The sequence below is a fragment of the Copadichromis virginalis genome, linkage group LG7 (assembly GCF_057382275.1).
Source record: "Copadichromis virginalis isolate Kocher_CV1m ecotype Utaka linkage group LG7, C_Virginalis_male_GT1.1, whole genome shotgun sequence".
NCBI lineage: Eukaryota > Metazoa > Chordata > Actinopteri > Cichliformes > Cichlidae > Copadichromis > Copadichromis virginalis.
The window spans coordinates 23,946,997-23,966,939 of record NC_140624.1 but is presented as its reverse complement, the minus strand read 5'-3'; the positions used below and the strand labels follow the sequence as shown (position 1 = coordinate 23,966,939).

Sequence of the window (19,943 nt, the reverse complement as noted above, 5' to 3'; positions counted from 1 at the left end):
AAATCGATTTTTCAAGATTTTTAGGGCCGAGTACAAGAACCTCAGTTTTATCTGAATTTAGAAGCAGGAAATTAGAAGTCTTTATATCTTTGAGACATTACTGCTGATTAACTAATTGGTGTGTGTTATCTGGCTTCACGGATAGATGGAAGTCGGGTGTCATCCGCATAGCGGTGAAAATATATGCTATACCTTCTAAAGGAAGGATGTATAATGTAAGCACCTTAGAAAAGTAATTTGTATATGGCGGAAAACATATTCCAAGTTATTTCAAGTTCAACTATCATACAGAGAATAGGAGGGTGGAGGGAGGTACTGAGTTACATGTTGCTGTTAAAAAGAACAATCAGGATAATACACTTCTGATTCAAAAAGAAGCAAGCAAAAAAGAAGACTTTGAAGAACTAGCTTGACTCGCAAAAGGTTTGAAGTGACAAACTACTGACGACCGATTCTTTGAGTTGAGATCTGCTGTGGCTTTGATGGTGGGCAAGAGGCTCTCTTTTTTCCTGTGCCATGTTGAGCCTAGATGACAGGACTAATCTAGACATACTTCCCCCTCCAGGGCTTGCACTTTGAAGACCCCTGCCTGAGAGATTATGATTTGGGCCTTACTTACAGAGAGGGTCCTGTTATTGCAAAGTCACTCAGACATACAGTACATCCTGTACACTAATGCACATATAGAGCATTCACAGACATGTATATGCCTACTACTTGTACAAGTAAACAAAAAAGCCCACAATCTACAGCAGCTGTTTCCTCCACAACTCATCGCCATGGGGACTGAAAGCACACTGAGCTCCTTGGCAGTTAAGCCCAGCTCTGTACTTGTGAAAAGGTGCAAAAGTCCCAATGGAAAAAGCTCAGAAACCTTGTTCTGTTACAGTCTGTTCACTGTAACCAAACTTTCTCCATATTTTCTGCTGCCAATTGCAGGTTTGACTTTTTTCTATTATTATCATAAAGATCCAAAATGTTCTAAACTGAATTTTTAGAATTCACCATTTAAATAAATAGTCAGATTCAGACTCGACTATAAATCCAATACACCTGTTTTGCATGTCAAGAAAAAGAGACAAAAGCTATGATTTGAGGTTGTGCTGACTCTGACACAAAGAGCTGCATTCCTCTCGCTTCGCTGTATGACGGAGCAGGGCCCAACCTGGACTGGTGGGCCGAGGCCTCTTCCTGTTGCTCCTGTGCGCTCGTGGGTAGTGGCTTCCTGCTATGTTTCCTGTCAAATGGGGGGCTTTCAGGGCAGCAGTTACTGCCCTTTGGGAGGAATGCAAAAGATAAGAAATGAGCTGGCCATTGACATGGGCTCAAAAATATTTACAAACAGTAATTTTTTTACGGGTTGTTATTGTCTTCATATGCGTACACACTGTGGGAGAAGGCAATAAACGTCACAGTAATAAAGCATGGAATTCAAATTCATAGTTTTCATTGTAAGCAACAAGACAATATGTTGAAATAAAGCATATCAATCAGGCTCAAAATTAGACCCATTGATAGGCTTCTTGCTCAAGTCCACTGAAGAAACTTGTGTAAATTTGTAAAATGCAACTAAATCAATTGCTTTGTGTGAACAGATCAGATCCTCTGTCTGATCTTCCTGCATTTGTTCGCTCATGCAACACTCATGCAGACATTACAGTTTTCTCTTAAAATTTAGCAAATTAAGACGCAGATAAAAACCATCACAGTCACACTGTGTGACAGATGAGTGTTTACTCTGATCACCAATATCCCAAATCCAATACGGCAAACGTGCCCGCATGGAGAGTTGGCCACTGAGAAAAGATGAGATGCATCATATTATAATTGTACATTTGAATAGAGATCCGATGGTGAGGAATACCCCTACATTTTTTTTTACTTTGTACGTATATTTCTAACATTACTAATTCTAAGAAAAAATGGAAGGCTGTTCCATAAACTCCATGAGGATGGTGCCAGGCAGCACAGGAACTCAAGGAAGTGGCATGTTTTTGCAGAGAAAGGTCAGCAGTCAAAGTGGAGCCTAACTGTATGTATTCTGGAGGACTGCACTGACAATCAGCAGTTACAGGAGACAGACATGCTTAGGCACTTGAGAGTCTCTTTCTGTGTGAAAACAGAGAAAACAGAGATATAACACAGTGTTTCATGTGGTTCAGTCCAAAGGAAAACATAATGGAACACTGAACTGCTTGTCTTGTTTACAAATGCCCAGATAAACATGAAACTTTAACTGGTTATTTCTAATGTCATCATCATCTCAAGGGAAAAGTGTCTCAATTTACACATCCTGGCTCAGACTAAACTGTGAAGAAATGTGATTTTTCATGTTTCATGTTGTAACTATAGAGCAAAGTTGAAGATTACTGCCTTATTACATTTACTATTTATAAATTTTACAATTACTTTACTGGGCAGATTGATATAGAGTATTTTAGGATGTAAGTCTTTCTTCTGTCATGTAGACGCATCTTATTATAACTTTTTTTCACTGCACACACTCTTTGGATTTCACTAAAATGTTTAAAACTGTGAGGAAATGTGAAGAATGTTGAAGGCTTTGAACAATTTCTTAGCATAATTGATTAAATGTACTGACCAGTGAGCACGCGGTCACAGCTCTGTGTAGATCCATTAGTGTGCAAAGTCATTTATTTTAAAAAGCAAGTGATTTTCCACCATCCCAAGAATATTATAACCTGCATATCAAAAGTTTGGTTTTCATTATAGTGGCAATCAGGCAACTGATAGAAAGAAGAGTTCATTCTAATGCAGCACTGGTATGAAACTTTAAATCAAATGAGTGATTCATGCCCACTGGGATCGTTCCTGTCTGTGAAGGTTGTGGTATTGAAAAAGAATATAATATCACTGTAGACACTGTGTAGCGAGAACAGACAGTTAACCTTTAACACGGCCTTACATAATATTATACAGGTCGGGTCATCTGGTCTCCCTCGTTCATATGAGTCAGAATGCTGATCACATGATTAAAACTCAGCTACCACTAAGATTGCCGCTCTGCCTGTTGTCATTAATCTTATACAGGCATTTCTCAGATTGCATAGAATGCGAATTTCAGTAATTTAAAGACTCCTATTTTTATTATCTCATTTATTTATTGAGGTAAAAATCTTATTGAGAGTAGTAAATCACTTTTTCAAAAGTATTTTTTAACTTTTCGAAAGTCAGGAAGATTATTCTTGTCATATGAAGTTAATTATAGCAAACGCAGTTGCTATGAATGATATACGCATTGGGTTTCTTTTTTTGACAGGAGGTGCTTGCTGGCTATAATACTTAATACTATAATACTGTTGGTGTTGTTCAATGAAGTAGCGCAGTTAAAAAGTATTGTCAAATATCTAAATATGTGTGTATTTTCTGATATCACATTTGATAATACTACGTAATACTACTTCCTGTTTTACGGATCAAAAACAGTGAAAATGCTTTAAAAAGTTCACACATTCACTAGATTAACGACATTTTTGCTCATGCTTTGTAGAGTAGAATTAGTAGAACTAGAATTTAATTAGAATTTAGTTTCTCTTAATTTCCAAGTGTTATCAATTATAAGTATCCTGAAAGTCCAAAAAGTCCCCAGATTTGTAATCGTTTTGCTGTTAATCTTTGTCCTTTGCACTCCTGATCCTACATCCTCTCACTCCTCTGAGTCTTTATCTGGTTTTCAGCTGTGCCTGCTCTTTCACTAGAATTTGATTATGTCGGGGGTGTAGCGCCACATTTGCTGTATTTGGATACGAAATAACTGGAACAGTGGAAAATCCCCCGTTTATGATCACCTTTCCTGGAACAGGCCTATCAGACTCTTCTCTTACGCAACAGATTGAAGTGCACATAAGTTTAGGACAGCAGGGAATTCAATTACCTGAGAACAACAGCAGCACAGCTTTGAAAAACCTGTTGATTTTCTTGCAATAGCCAAGAGCCAACAAGCCCAATGTAAAGAGTATTTTTGGGGGGGTGGGGGGGTTGCAATCTTCTCTTGGGTTAGCACAAGCTTATAGAGGGAGAAAGGCTTGTGCAGCGTATTGAATGTTGAGAAGCTCCCAAGGCTGTAAAGATCCAGCTAAAACAATGCTAATGAAGTACTAGTATAAATAGGGTACATGTATGGGCATGTATAGTTGACAGTGATTTCCCAGTGGTTGATTTGCCAACAGAACCTGGACCGATTCCACCCGAAATGTCAATGCAGAGGGGCCTGGTCTGCCCACCACCCTCAATATCCAAATATCCAGAGCAGGCGTCTGTGAGAGTAGATGGAAACTTTAAATTTATTAGCAATGGCTTCACTGTTAAGTCAAAGAAAAGCACCAACTACAGTATCATATTGATAAAAGGATCAGAGCAAAAAGCATCACAGTAAAATAAAGCACATGAGTCACTGGATATAAAGTTAGCTGGGCAGTTCACTTTAGAACTACTTTATATTCCCCACGAGTATAACAGGAGCAATTGCCATTATTGTGTTCAATGACTTTCATGACCTTTATGACCATGACACTTTGCAAAAAGAAAAAACAACTCCTGCCTTCCTGGACTCTGCAGGAATGTGCTTTTTCTTCCCCCTTTTAAAACTGAATCATGTCCGCAGTGTTTCCATTAGCTCTGACAGTCACATTAACTCTCTCCAGGGAGACGTGGGATGTTGTAAACACTGGCCCCTGCAGGACCAGTGACATCACTTTTTTTCTCTGTCCATCCCCTCCCTCAGACTTGATCCAAAACCTCTGGTCTTAATTATCACTTCACTGAAGCCTCACAGTGGAGATGAACAACCCCTGCAGACAGTAAACAAACAAGTGAGCTTCTTTCATGAAGCATCATCACAAAAGTTGATTGCACCACAGAAGTGCTCACTCCCAACAGTAAACAGCAATTACAGCACTCATGGCTTTTTATCTCTTTCAAACATATTTCAAGAGCTCCTCCCTCACAAAAGCTTCATCAGTGGCCTTTTTGAATGCTTTATTACTCATTTGGGGTAATTTTAGAAACTTTAGACCACAAAAGTGTCAGAGGGTTTGAAAAGCTGGATAAATAAATGTGGAAGTGAAAAAACCATCCACAGTGGTCAGCCGACTGTCCACAAAACATAAACACTTCCTCTGTCGGCCTATCCAGAACACAAAGGCAGAATTTAAACACCAGACTGACATTGCCAAGCCCCCTTGACAGTCGTGGCAATACGAGCCAGCTGCCTGTGGGTAAACGATAGGTTTAAACATGACCCTTTCCCACTGCCAGAAAAGCTCCTTACAGTCCACTGAAACCTGCTTGTCTCAGTGAGCGAGAGCACAGTTAAAACCGGAATGCAATTACCCACTCCGATAACGTGACAAGTAAACAGTTTATTCTTAAAGAAGTTTCTGGCAGAGAGCCCATTGCTTAGGATTTTGGCTTCAATTTTAAGCTCAGTCAGTTACGCATTATTATACTTTTTTGAATATATAATCCTTGTTTCTCATGTTAATAAGGGTCAGAAAGAAAAAGGCATGTAATCCTATATTGCTAAAGAAAAATCCTCTCCAGAGTTACTGCTTTTTACATCAAATGTACACAGAAATTCAGCAAATGACTTTTTCAAGTACACTGTTAGGGCCGCAGTCCGGTGGCTGCCATTTTTCTGCTTCAGGTGATTAATTAGATTTTGACTTAGCATGTAAGAGAAATGTTTTATTCAAGGCCTGATACGGAAAATTATGAGTAAAGTGCCTTACAAACAACAGCCAAAGTAGTAATGATAGTAACAAGCCTTTGGATAATAATAATAATAATAATAATAATAATAATAATAATAATAATAATAATAATAATAATAATGATAAGCAATTCTGTTCATTTCAATTCATTCATGTGACTTCATGGCGTACTTTCACCTAACAAGTAAAAAACCCTCAGTTTGAAACCAGGAGGAGACAGAAACCCCTTTTGATTGGTTCTGGTGTAAAAACCTGCCAAATAAAACATGCTAAGCTACATGTTGTGGTGCCCCCTTATGAATAAGTTAACAGCTGAAAGCAGATGTTTTCCAGTGGAAAGCAAACATAGTTAGTCTCCTGTAAGTCTAATATTGGACTACATTTTCATTCAGATTAAGCTTCTGTAATTTTTATCAAGTTTCGGTTCATATTTGCAAACTTGTTTGTCTGGACTGTCGCAGGAAGTCAGCAGGGCTGTGACGTGTACCATTTTTTGACTGCTGTGTGTTCTTCTGGCTTTAAAGAGTGTGGAAACAAAAAACAGATAATAGAGACTGGCAGTAATTGGGAAAGCATTCATTTTGCAACACATGGGATAAGCAAACATCCATACTGCAGACAGTTCATATCAAAGTCTTAGCAGTAATCAGGTAATAAGTTTATGCTGCTTTTCTAAAATGCCTACAAAAGACATTCACAATAAAGGAGGAGCCCCATATGCCGTCCAAGTGTGGCTCAATGCTTATGAAATCAAAGCACTATTGAGACAGCCCACCACACATGTATTTTAACATCTCACTCCCACATTGTTTTTGGTCTGCTTTCTTTGGCTTCGGCACAGCCTAATAATGCTACGCTTTGGGATATGATGTCAGGGCAGACGTAGGGAGCACCTGTTGATTTACGCACAGAGGCGGGGAGCGAGCTGATAGGTTCATGACCCCTACCGGCACTTACGTGGAAGCATCTGGATGCAACGACTGCCCAGCCAATTATGTGCATAGAGTGTACGTTACTGTGGTCAGAGTGAAGCACATCTATGCAACGCTAGATGTTATTAAAGCACGATAACTGCCAGATTCAAATGCACAAACACTGCAGATGCACTCCCTCAGTAATCAGAGGAAGGTGGTAGAAGGCTTGCTTTGATTCCAACAGGAAATACCCTCCATTGTTCTTCTATGGTAGCTAACCCACACCCACGGTCTGCCCTCTCATTAAAAAGTCATTTTTACACCATTGTTCCTTGCTCTGACAGGTATTTGTGTTTTAATATAGTCCCTCTTATCCCGTTGTACATTCCAATTCCATTTTAGGCAAGAGGCTGACGCCGAAAAGCTTTAAGAGATGCTGCACGTTGTCCTTAAAAAATGTCTGAAAATAACCAGTTAGCAGGTAAATCCAGTGACCCCAAGGATCACATCAAGACTATGTCAGTTAAAAACTATGTAAGTTTAGCTCAAAAGTGTCCCCATATGTGTGTGTGTATATATAGATATATATATAACCACTTCTATAAATCATATTATAGAAGGGGTTTATGCTCCCCACATTCATTTCTTATGTTTCTAAATGTATTGCTTATTTTTTCACTTTTCTTCATGTTTCATTTATGCAAAAAACACAAGGATGCAAACTATATGAAATATTTTTTAAAAAACAGATATTTTTTAAATATAAAGGTTATATTGTTGTTGTTTAAATTCATTAATAATGATTAGAAAGTAAAATTTACTGTGTAAACCTTGTCACATAAAATTATAAAAGCTATTTATAAAAAATTTGACATGCTGCGTTTTATCAAATAAGACCCAAAAACCTGTGTGAAGGACTTGTTAGCGTCTTGATGAACCACACCTACTTTATTGTATTACCTCCATCCTAATCTATTTTCCACACAAATTTCAAAACAGTATTAGACTCCAGTATTAGAGTTTTGTAGAAGTATATGAACACATTTAATCCAAACATAAATGAATAAAATAAATTATTAAAAGTTACAATAAAATTTCCAGATCTTCCGAGTCTTTGGCATTAAATGATGAGGCCACGCAGATAATAAGGCCATTTCCTCCAAGTGAAGTCTGAAAACACTGTATTCTGTGGAACATGACGTGCCAGTGTAGTAGATCTTGTTATTCATCCTTGCTCCTAATTATGTTGCAGAATCTTACACATTACACTGACTTCCTGTTTGTATTTTTCTCACCTATCTTCAGGCTGTATCTTATCTTAGACTGTCCCAGAGGACTGGCCAATCAGCAGCTTGACTCATCAAACGTGCATCTCGAAAGAGGGTGCCCACGCTAGGAACTGATTCCCACAGTATGAAAATCCCATTCCCAATACATTGCTGAGAACCTCTACATGTAAAGCAAGTGGGTGAGTATGCTTCATGAAAATTCAGCAGCCGCCTCCAAGCAAGATATAAGCGCAACAAGATAGAAATCCAGCTCTGTAATATACATTTTATATACATTCATTGAGCTTTTGTGAAAGCAATCAAACATGGGTGCTGGTCATGTCTCCTATTTATACTTTTCTATAATGGACTGGCAAATAAGTCACATTTGGAGTACCCATTAGAGTTCGCACTGGTTAACTGAAGTTAACTGGTTAACTGCCTGCAGAAAAAAGTAGTTGAAGCAAGAGCACTAAACACATTATTTATTTAGTTATCACTATTATTGTTCTATTTATTTATCTATAAATTTATTTGATTGTTGCTTTTGGTGGATGAACAAATACAAAAATGAATGTTGGCCTTTAAGAACCATACCAAATTCTGAAAGTGCATTATTCTACCAACTTGTTCTGCACAGAACCAATGAGATAGCTAAAAGCACAACACACACAAGTAATTGTGTAATTTCAGGTAGTTGCAAAAACAAACTAAGCTCTGAATCAATTTCCTTTACTTTGAGTAAACTCTGAATTTTCCAAAATGCAAGGTTCCGGGAATGTGAAGTGGCAAACAAATCCACAACATGCCCCAGGCCCTGCCTGTGCCACAGAAGGTGATAGCTTTGTCTAAAGAAGTCTCTGTTCTTAATCTCACTAAGGCTAAAGAGTGTCTGGTGTCTGTTAAGAACCACACTGTCTATAGGGGTGAAATGGGAGGTCTTGTTTTGACACCATGGGATAGTTTGCTTTGTTCTTACTTATCTCTCCCTTTTGTAGCTAACCCCTACGTGCTGTTTCCCTGTGATGTCTGGGTGTAAGATACCAGACTATGAAAACACGACCTGCTCATCTCAGAGAGCAGCAGAGCTCCTCTTCTGATTGGGAATTTATCTATACTTATATAATAAATCCTTATTAGAAATCTATGGGACAAAAACAGATATCAGATACAAACTACAGTGACTTACGGTCAGTACTGAATTTTCTTTTTCTTTGCATATCAATATCATGAATTAGCATGTTCAAGCGATGTTGCTCCACAAATGTACAAAAAAGCTAAAATAATGGATTAGCAAGTAATTTTTGGTTCTTAAGCACTTCTTTTGCTTGCTTTGGCACTGTGTTGTATTAAGATTCCTGTCAGGAGTTCTTTCTAGGACCACTTGCAGAAAGCTATTAATCTGTTTAATGATATACAAATCCCATTACGATATTGTCCTCCTTCGATTTCACGACCTGTGTCACACAGTTTATGTATTGTTTCAATATTGAAACTGTCAAAGCCTTGCATGTACTCATAACAATCCATATCAGTTACCTTATCTTATGAGCATTCACCCCCTCTACTCACTCCCCATTTACACTACCTGGGTGTATTGTTTCCTGGAGAGCCCATGTGATTTGCTGTGCTGAGCTTAAGATTGTATTTCAGCCTGAGGCGCTAGAGTGGCCGTACATCTTGGGAGAGTGAGAATTAGCTCCACGGGGGGAGGCCAAACAAGTAACTGCCGACCAGTTCAAGTTCTAATCCTATTGAATGGCAGTAAGAGGTGAGAAACTCTACCGCACATAAAAAGACAGAGGCCTCATTTTACACACTCTGCTCAAAGATCTCAGCCTCCCACAGCCTGTCTACAATGGGAATTAATGGATTTGTGGCTTTCCACAGCAATGTTTGGCCTAAACACCTTAAGATTTGCATGAGAGCTTTTCATCAAGAAGCTGGAGTGCACGACTTGGTGCCCAATATAGCTTAACTGTACTGAGCAAAGGATTAACTAAACTTGTATAACGGTGTTTGACTTCCTTTGCCTGGCCTGACTCACAACGAGCCCACAACTAAGAGTGTGTTCCAACTCATCGTCACAATCTAACTGAGCTGTGTTTTCTGTATTTCTTGCTGCACAAAACAAAAGGGAAACATATCTGCATACAGATCGGTTTTTGCTTTCAAAATTAAATTAATCTGACGCTTATCTCCAGACGCCGTGCATCCAGGAAATGGTGGAGTTACAGCTGCAAAACAATGAAAACTAATTATGAGACTAACAAGAGCTTCAGGAATATTTCAAAAAGATTACATTTTGAATTTCTTCATCGAGACATTTGGACTAACAGTTTGCTAACAAGTTGGAGAAATCTAGCCAGTGTTAAAACTATGACAAAAGATGTCATATTGTTTATGTGCGACACTTCTAAGACTTTTACTTTAATTAATATTATAATTTAAATGCTGCTACAACTGTTACAACTGTAACTAATTTTAACTTCTGTAATAATATGGGGCGATCGTAGCTCAAGAGTTGGCACTTCGTCAAGTAATCGGCAACAATGGAGCTTGCCATCACCAGGGTGTGGATGGGTGGATGACTGAAAGTAGTGTAAAGCACTTTGGGGTCCATTGAGACTAAGTAAAGCGCTATACAAATACAGACCATTTACATTTACCATTATTGAAACTGTCTGTCAATCTTATCCAATCGAGGCCCAGAAAAAGTGAAAACAACAATAAATGAAGCAAAAATCTTTTTCAATTGTAACTTATGAAGGTTGAACTTTAAATAAACCTTTAAAATGAATATAATGTCTGCCAAAAAAGAAAAGTTAGAAAAACAGAAGACTGACAACTAGAAGTCATTAAAGACGTATGCTGTAAAATCTTTGGATAAAAAGAAGAGTTCAGAGAAATCATTAAAGCCCCAAATGACCGTGACATTTAAGTAAACTTCTGACCACAACTGTAACTTTTAAAATTGCTTCTGTGAGCGGGGTTCTCCACTGTGATGACTCTGTTGATTGTGCTACTCAAGGATATAAAAGCTCAATGCAGTGTGTCTTCATAACGCACGACTGGCACGCTAAAATGGTATCCAGGAGCTTATTATTTCCAGCTTATTAGCAACCTTAGAAAGCGCGTGTAGTTCTTGTACGAGTAAATTGATACTAAGTGGTGAGATTAACCCAGTGTTATACTGACAAATTAGTTTTGGCTTTGTCTTTTATTCCATTCCATCCTCTACAAATGATAGAGTCTGAAAGGCAGAAAATATAATGAGTGAATGTGAGAAATGGGTGTTCTCTATGAAGAACACTGAAAACCTTTTGTACTTTAAGATAAAAACATGTGTTGCACATCAGTGAGGAATTAGCCTGAACAGTTCACAGGTGTACAGGTCCGGACGTATTCAAAGTTTCTGATTTGCCTTTAGGTGGTTAGACAAGTTTTTTTTATTACCGATGCCAGCCAAGAGAAAACTGCTGTTAGGAGAAGTGAAAAGAAAAACAAATCTCTTCAAAATTCACCTCAAATAACTGAAATGTGGTTTATAAACTTTGCCAGTGTTCAGTCTCTGCCAAGACCTCATACAGTGCTGTGAAAAAAAAAACTATTTCCCCCTATCTGATTTCTTATTTCTTGCATATTTGTCACTTTTACATGTTTCAAATAATCAAAAAAAAGTAATAATTGAATACAATGACAAAAATGATAACCCAATTTATTATTGTTAGTTACTATAAAATGCATAAAATTCTATTTTTTTTAAATGATTTAATGTATTGAGGACAAGCCTACTTGGCCCTTAGTTGTAACACCTTTGGCAGCAAGAACTGCAATCACCCATTTGTGACAACTGTCAGTGAGTCTTTCACGTAGGTTTGGAAGAATTTTCACCTGCTCTGCTTTGGCCGACTCAGAATCATTTCAAATCAACCACATTGGAGCTAAAGCTTCTCAACTGGATTTCAGACCATGTTTTGACTAGGCCACTCCAATGCCAGGTACTGGTGTGTTTCAGATCCATAACGCCAGTGGGATGGGGCTTCAGGGCATGCATTGGTGGCCAAACATCAGTTGCAGCAAGTTATCCAGATCCTGAAACAGGAAAGCAGCCCTACTCCATAACACCACATCTATGCTTGACTCTCAGTGTGATATTCTTTTTATGAAATGCTGTTTTAGTTTTACACCAGATGTTCATCTATTCATTCTTTCTTTAGCTTGAGCCTATCACAGCTGCCATACGCAGAGAGGTCTGGCACACCCTGAACAGCTCGTCAGTCTGTTACACACTGAAAAAAGTGATATTGGCTCCTTTTAGTAGGGGTGCAACGATATTCGTATCGATATTGAACCGTTCGATACAGTGCTTTCGGTTCGGTACGCATATGTATCGAACAATACAAAATTTGTAATTTATTTTATCAACTTTCCTTCTGACGATGCTGTCTGTGTTGAGCGCTCAGTGAATCTGCGTTCGACTACTCCGCCTAGGGTCGACAGTGCAGCCTAGGCGGAGTAGTCGAACGCAGATTCACTGAGCGCTCAACACAGACAGCATCGTCAGAAGGAAGAGCGCAGGGCAAGCTAGCGAGACAGAAGTTAAGCTCTCCTTACAACATGGACCTCCCCCACCCTCATTCAGATCTGGCGTTTGGAATTATTTTGGTTTTCATGTGATGTATGACCCTGAAGGTAAGCAGTCATGGACTAAAGTAAAACAGTATGTTGGATGTGCCGTGCAATGCTCAATTACATGGGTGGGAGCTAGTGTGTTAGCGCAGTTAGCTCGTTAACGTGTTGGCCGTCTAGCCCCATGCACGGGGCGATCGGCGGTAGCTCGTTAACGGAGATTTGCCGTGTTGTGGCGTTAAGGTCATTTCAACGAGATTAACCTGAAAGCACTAGTGGGAACACAACGAATATGACTGCACATTTACGCCGACATCATCCTAGTGCAAAGACAAGTGGAAGCAGAAAAAAAACAAGCAAGCATGCTACTAACTTTAGCCGAGTCATTTAGACAGCTGTTAGCACATGATTCTCCTTATATGTTTAATATGCTGCTGAGAATATAGCCCAGAAGAAGCGGATAGTATAGCTTTTATTTTGGAAAGAGCCATTTCTCTGTAATAAACTCTCTTTTTCCAAAGATGAGTGATTCCTCAATCAGATACAGGGCTCGCAATATCGCTAGCCCGAAGTCCCGGGGCTAGCGATTTTTCCAGTCGGGTTACCAAAATCTATCTCTGCCCTGCCCGTCGGGCTATTGTAGGAAGGAAAAATATATGTCAGTGCTTTTGCATTCTTTCAGAAATGTAGCTGGGTAATTATGTCATTGGCATCGGTGAGCCACTGTCAATATGTGACATATTGAAATCGCGTTTGAATTTGCGCTTGTTTTTTTGCTTTCACTTTGCAATCACGCGAACTGTGTATAGAGAGCGACAGCACTGATCTGTGAGTGATGATAATTTGCGCACCAATTCCTCTGACATCGTCTTATTAATTGTTAGCTTACTGTGCAAACATGACAAGTGAAATCTCCCGCAGCTTAAACATGTGAGAGGTTGATCGCGCAGAGAATCGCTGAGCTTATGTGAGTACAAGCAGCAGGATTTATATTTGACTATGATGACCTGGATGATTGAGAACCTTCACAGACAGATATATATTTTAGTTCTGCTGAGCCAAATAAGACAGGTCGGGGTGAAGAAGTGACAGCCAAAGAAAAGCTTACCACAAAACGGAGAAGTTATGACAAATCAGACTATAAGGCAAAAAGAAAGTGCAGCTTTATGGTTTCATGGACAAAAGAATTTCTGTGGCTGCAATATGACGAGCTATATAACCAGGGCTGCACATAAGTGGTCCGCAGGTGCGCATTCGCTGTCAAAATAAAAAACACGCACAAGGGTTAGGGTTAAATTTAAAAACTGTACTTTTGAGTTAAAATATATATTTATAATTTTAATAAATGCCAAATTAAAAAGGCATGAACATTTTTTTGTATCGAAAAAATATCGAACCGTGACACCAAAGTATCGAACCGAACCGAACCGTGAATTTTGTGTATCGTTGCACCCCTACCTTTTAGATATAGCATATTATATTTTGGTATATCTTTTCAATTCAAATGAGTAATTCCTGTCTACATATATAATTCGAGTAACTCCAGAATACATTCCCTGCGTTATAATCCAATTAATTTTAGTTAATTAAATGTAGCTCAAAATGCTTAAGTATGTTATTCATAGCATCCTGCTGGGCCATTTTGCGCATGCGTTAGGACAGGCCACCATTTTGCGGGCGGACTGAAAAAGCGGACGCTGTGTGCTGCAAGCGGGCTCAAGTTAATCACACAACTTCGTGTAAAGGTGGTCTAGCTTCGGTAAGTAAACCTTTTACGGTCGTTTTTGTTTTATTTTTTTACCTCAGTCAAAGCATGTTGACTCTTTAAGATGTGTGCACATGGAGAAAGAAGTCTAAGTAGTTGTACACCTCTGAACTTTGTCGTGATTTGACTTAAGCTAGCTATGTGCTCTATTAGCTACTGCTCTATTAAAAGAGTAATTGTATTGATGCGTTAAAATGTCATATGTTTTTAGCTTAGTTCTGGTGGCACACTTTGTACTAACAAATTATGGAACGAGGCAATTTCTCTGTAGTTAGCTGTAAAGTTCACTGTACAGTCGCCTGCAGTTTTAAATTGAGAAATCGTCCCTCCCGCCACAACATTGGCATTAAGGAATAGTCGGGCGGGGGAGGGGGCTTCTGAACGCACCTGCACAGTCAGGGGTGCAGTAGGAAATAAATAAGTAGGATTGGCGTTGCACAACGTCTTTTGTGCAGAAACAAATAATGGTTGTAAACTGTGGAGGAGAATAACTCAGTGGTTGGCAAAAATGTGAGACTGAGAGTGATGTTTGTCAGGACTGAAATTAACTCAGAAAATAATTTGCTTCACGTGATAGAGCTGTTGAGTGCGAGACCTGTCAGCGGCCTGGTTTAGCATTTGAAGCCTCGCTACGTGCTTCCAAACCGCTGCATTTAATCTCAGAGAAAACTAACACAGAGAAGTAAAGCAAGTGTGTAAGTTCATCTCTTTATGTTTGCATAGTATTTCCATGTTGAGCTTAACAACCGATGTATGGAGCCACAGCTGGACTGGCTGTCGGAGTTTTGTATTGAGGGGGAAAGGAAGCAATTTGTTTCGTACTTCAGCTACAATGAAAAAAGACACAAAGCTGGAGTTATTCGGTGTCTTCATGCTGAACAGCTAAAACTTCTTCTCTCATTCTCCCCCCTCCCTCTCCTGTTGCTACTTCAATCATGAAACTGATCAATTATCAGGTGATCAGCTTTTCTGTCGCTAGTCTCTCTCATTTGTTATTCACCCAGTTTGCGCTAGAAAGAGGAAAACGGCAGATAAACAACAGCAGCACGTTTAAGCTTGATAAGCTGTTGCTAGAATTTTTTTTAATATTACTTCTAGTATCCGCTTATGTTTTCTGAAGGCAAAGCTGTAATAGCTGCTGGTCATGATATCGGTTTGGTTATGTGGAAACGTGAAGGTGAAACCAGGAGAAGTTTTTACTGAATCATTAGAGCTGAACAGGTGATGGAGAAACAGGTTTACATTTTAGTTAACATGAATGAGTTGAAGGGAAGTTATGAACTGTTTCTGAGAGACAAATAACACCAGGATCCTTTTCTATGTAGCTGACATCTGGTAACTGTGCAGGGGCGGATCTAGCAAAGTGTTGCCAGGGGGCAGGTAGGGCATTAACAGGGAGAGGGAGACACAAAGACATAATTTTCTTTCTTATTCTCATTTAAAATGTCTAGCTTTTAATAAATAATTATTCTAAATCTTAACACCAAAGTGGTGATCTGGTTAAATAGAGATCCATTATTGTATGTAGTAAATATTAAGTCTAATATATACCCTAGTAATAGTAGTACATATAGCACTTTTTCCTTTGGGAAGGTACCATCTGGGCTGTCTGCAACTGTATTGAAGAAAAATGTTGAATCTAATTATTATAGAAAAATAATTGATTTCTGTGCATTAAAGTAGATTACGTCAATTAAGCATTATCAGGCAGAGGGTGCGGGCTGGTTTCCTAATATTTTTGCTGGGAGTTGGCAGTCCTATTAGTTAGGTTGTTTAATATTTCTATGTACTGTTTAGAATACCTGAATAAGGAGGATGGTGTAAGTTTTTTAGGTTGATCAGTAATGCTGAAGTATAAAATATTTTGGGTGCAGTGTATTTTTTGCATACAGGTATAACAGAATAGCTTTAATGTTTGTTTTTAAAACTGAGTATGAACTTATACAAAATGCAGCAAAATATTTATAAAAACAGTTATTTATTATAAAATGCACTATATCGGATTCATATCGGCATCGGCAGATAATCAAATTTATGATATCGGTATCGGACATAAAAAAGTGGTATCGTGCCATCTGTAGTTTGTACAGAGGCACAAGTAAGATTTGTTTTGTTACAAGGGAGTATCATGAAGTAATGCACTAATGGCTTGGAAACGGTAATTGTTTGTCTTTCTAAAGTTTATTTTTTTTATTTGTCTTCCTTTTCTGGCAGATTTTCTTCCCCTTATGTGTTACTGTTTATTCAAGAAGATGGTGTTATTTTGGTAAGTACATGCAAATTCCTTACATATTTATCACGACAGTATTTGTCACGGTCCGCTGTGGCAGACCGTGTGGAGGACTCGGGTGCAGACACAGGCATGGACACGAAACTGAGTTCGAACGAAAAGCGAGCCTTTATTGTGGCTGATGACAAGGAGTGCAAACAAGGCAGAAGCGCAGTGACAAAACTAAACTATAACTAAACTGGGAAAGTGATACCAGGATAAACTATGAAGACACAGGAAACCATAACTATGAATACAAAAGACTGGCTGTGACAACATGGAGGGTGGGAACACAGACGACACGACACAGACTGTATGAAACACAGACTAAATACACATGAGGGATAATCAGGGGAAGTGGCCACACATGGGAGCACAGCTGACACACATGAACCTAACGACAGGACAGGAGAAGTGAAACTAAATACACAGACATTGAATACAGACTTTCAAAGTAAAACAGGAAACATGGAGATTAGACATGACATGAACTAAACATAACCACGCAGACATGACGCATGAACCAGGGAGACTTAGTACAAGGGGAGATGACATAAACAGTTAAGGAACAAGACTAAACTGCAATCTAGAAATTAACTAGGTGAACTAAGCTAGGCACAAATGAATACAAAAGATGCATAAAACTCAAACACTGGGTCGCTCGACCCAGGACCATGACAGTATTGCAGGGACAAGTTTATCTATCTCATCTTAAGGGTTCTTGTGATTATTAATATTGATATTAATTAATATCAATTAATATATATGATTAAATTTCTTTTATTCAGGACAAAAGGAAAAAAAAACTTGCGAAAGTGAAATGAAAAACAGGAATTTAGTTCTTGTGAGTTAAGAGGATGCAGAGCATAGGGTTAGATGGAGGTGGATCATTCACTGTGGTGATCCCTGTAGGAAACAGCCAAGAGAAAGAGGATCAGATTGCAAAAAAAATGTGGTTTGTGTGCATACATGAGTCTTTACGGACTTTACAGGACTTCTGAAGTACAAGTACTCTGAAGTTTGCAGAGCAATTTCAGAGATGTTTGGGGCTTACATGGCAAGCATGTTTTTAGTTGCACCTCTAAATTTTCTCTGCTCTCTGTTGCTGACGGCAGAGTTCTGCCCCGCTGACCTCACAGGTGAGACACTCCCACCAGTGGACAAAGAGCACAGGAAAATGTGTTGCCAACCACCTGAAACAGACAAATATCTGCTTTTTAAAACCCTTTAAACCCGTTAAATGGACTGATGCCATTCATTTCTTCTTTGATTAACAGTAGTAACATCCTTCATGCACTGTATACTAACCCATATGCTAATCATGCTTTATGTAGTGATGGCAATTGGATTGTAGCATTTAATGAAGAAATAACAAAATAATCATACCAATGATTAAGCACCAGTCTTCTTTTTTTCTGTGTGTGTGATACAGGTAAATGCTGAATTCCAGTGTATTACAACACTTCAACTGGAGACGACCTTCGCGGCACAGTTAGACAGAATTACACCTCGGCTGATGGCAGTTTTCCAGAAGAAGGGCGGTGTTTCTGGGCAGAAACTTGCCCACCACTTGCAGATCATGCAAGAGGTAAATCTGAATATTGCAAATTCTATTAGGATTTCTTTTGTCTTAAGTGGCAGGTCACTGGTGAGTCAAATAAGCCATTTTAGGTGACCAGCCAAGCAATCTAAATTTTGAAATTTCATATATAAATTTTATTTACTATGTTTGAACTGACATATGATAAAACTTACTTATTGCGAATGTCAGACATTGTTCTTTTTTCCAAATTGGTTTAATCAGCAACTCTCTTTAAACAGGCTGAAAGTGATGTTAAAGTGAAAAGGGAAGCAGTTCTCAGGGCACTTTGCCTCTACCTTGGTGAAGAGGACGGAAGCCTTATTCGGGAGTACTTGGTAAGTCATTTAAGTCATTGTAAGCAAGTCACACACACACACACACCTTTTAGATAGACACACAAACGACTAGATTGGAATTTAATTGTAGAGTTAATTATTTTTTCTTTTACCTTTTTATTAAATGTTTAGGACATTGAAGGAGATGATATCCAGAGAGACCTGAAGAAGCACACCATGGGCATTTATGTCATCAACAAGGAGGATGGACAAAATGGACATTATGATGACATTGGAATATTTGTTAAAGGGGAGATAGTCATGGACAACATTGGATCTCTGGCCCAAGCTTGTGCATTGATGCTTGGAGTAATCTATGCACTAAACCTAGCCTTCCCCAAGGAATTGAAGGACTATTATGAATCCATTTAGAAAGTGTTGATGGGATTGGATGGTGAAAAGCTCTCCCCCAAAGTCCTTGGGCTGAAGAACAAAATTGCTACTGGATAGGAAGATTTCTAAAACCACACATCAAGAGAATGCTGTTATATAAATTACCAATGACTGGTGCTCTTGTGAATAGGAGGGAAGGACTAGAATGGAAAGACAGTGGTTAATAAGCAGTAAGGAAAACACAAGTTTAGTTTTAAGTCTAATTACCTTATTAAAATGCAATTTCTAAATGTGGATCGCAGAACACAAAGTCTGAAACTGGTTAGTTTGTGGATGCATCAGTTTCTAATTGTGATACTTTATACTGCTGGCAGTGTTTTATTCTTTTATGTAAGCAGTTTTTTCTTTTTTAGAGGAAGAGAAACATTGGTTAACATTTCTCTTGTCTGTTGTTTCTGTTTTGTTTGAATAGAGCTTTTTAAAGCTACTAGTTCATAGGCAAAAGTTTTGTAATTTGTATTATACAAATTGCAGCAATTTCCCCTAGAGATGTGGATTCTTATTCTGTTTGCAACAAATTTTGCATTAATAAATGATGTGAAAGAATTTTGTAGTTTTCATTATTGACGTTTTTAAAAACTACAAATCAGGGTAAGCAATTTTTTTTTTTTTTTTTTTAAGTAAACTTAACTTAATTGAAATAGAGAGAAATTAACAATTTGATTTGAATATAAGTTTGGGACATAAGTGTAAAGGAAACAAATTATTCTGGTACACTTAACACGACCTTAGTTGGAATTACTAATAATATTTGACTAAGTTGTATCCACAACAGTTAAGTTAAAGTAGCTTTAAAAATATATGTTGGTTTTACTCGCTTAAATTAAATTCAGTGTACTTAAAAAGTATTTCTGAATTCAAACAAATTTATTTCGTGCAACCACTTGTCATAAAAAAATTGAGTAAATTGAACAAAACATTTTTTTCAGTGCAGGGCTAACTCAGAGAGACATAACCATTCAACTGATATTCACATCTATGGACAATTTACTTAACCCTAAAAACTGTTTGTCTTTGGACTGTGGGAGGAAGCCAAAGTACCTGGAGACAGCC

At 38.3% G+C, this 19,943-nt stretch overlaps 1 protein-coding gene across 2 annotated transcripts; it reads left to right on the top strand.

The window, feature by feature from the left end:
- The first annotated feature begins 16,455 nt into the window (after positions 1-16,455).
- On the top strand, positions 16,456-19,430 carry LOC146705065 (uncharacterized). 2 transcript variants are annotated; one of them, XM_085462620.1, is made up of 4 exons: positions 16,456-16,577; positions 18,013-18,168; positions 18,402-18,497; positions 18,630-19,430. In XM_085462620.1, the coding sequence occupies exons 2-4, from the start codon at positions 18,097-18,099 to the stop codon at positions 18,867-18,869; spliced, it is 408 nt and encodes a 135-aa protein (XP_085318746.1). In that variant the 5' UTR covers positions 16,456-16,577; positions 18,013-18,096; the 3' UTR covers positions 18,870-19,430. The 2 variants fall into 2 exon arrangements, with proteins under 2 accessions (XP_085318746.1, XP_085318747.1); XM_085462621.1 differs by lacking the exon at positions 16,456-16,577 and having other exon boundaries at positions 18,003-18,168.
- Positions 19,431-19,943: the final 513 nt, after the last annotated feature.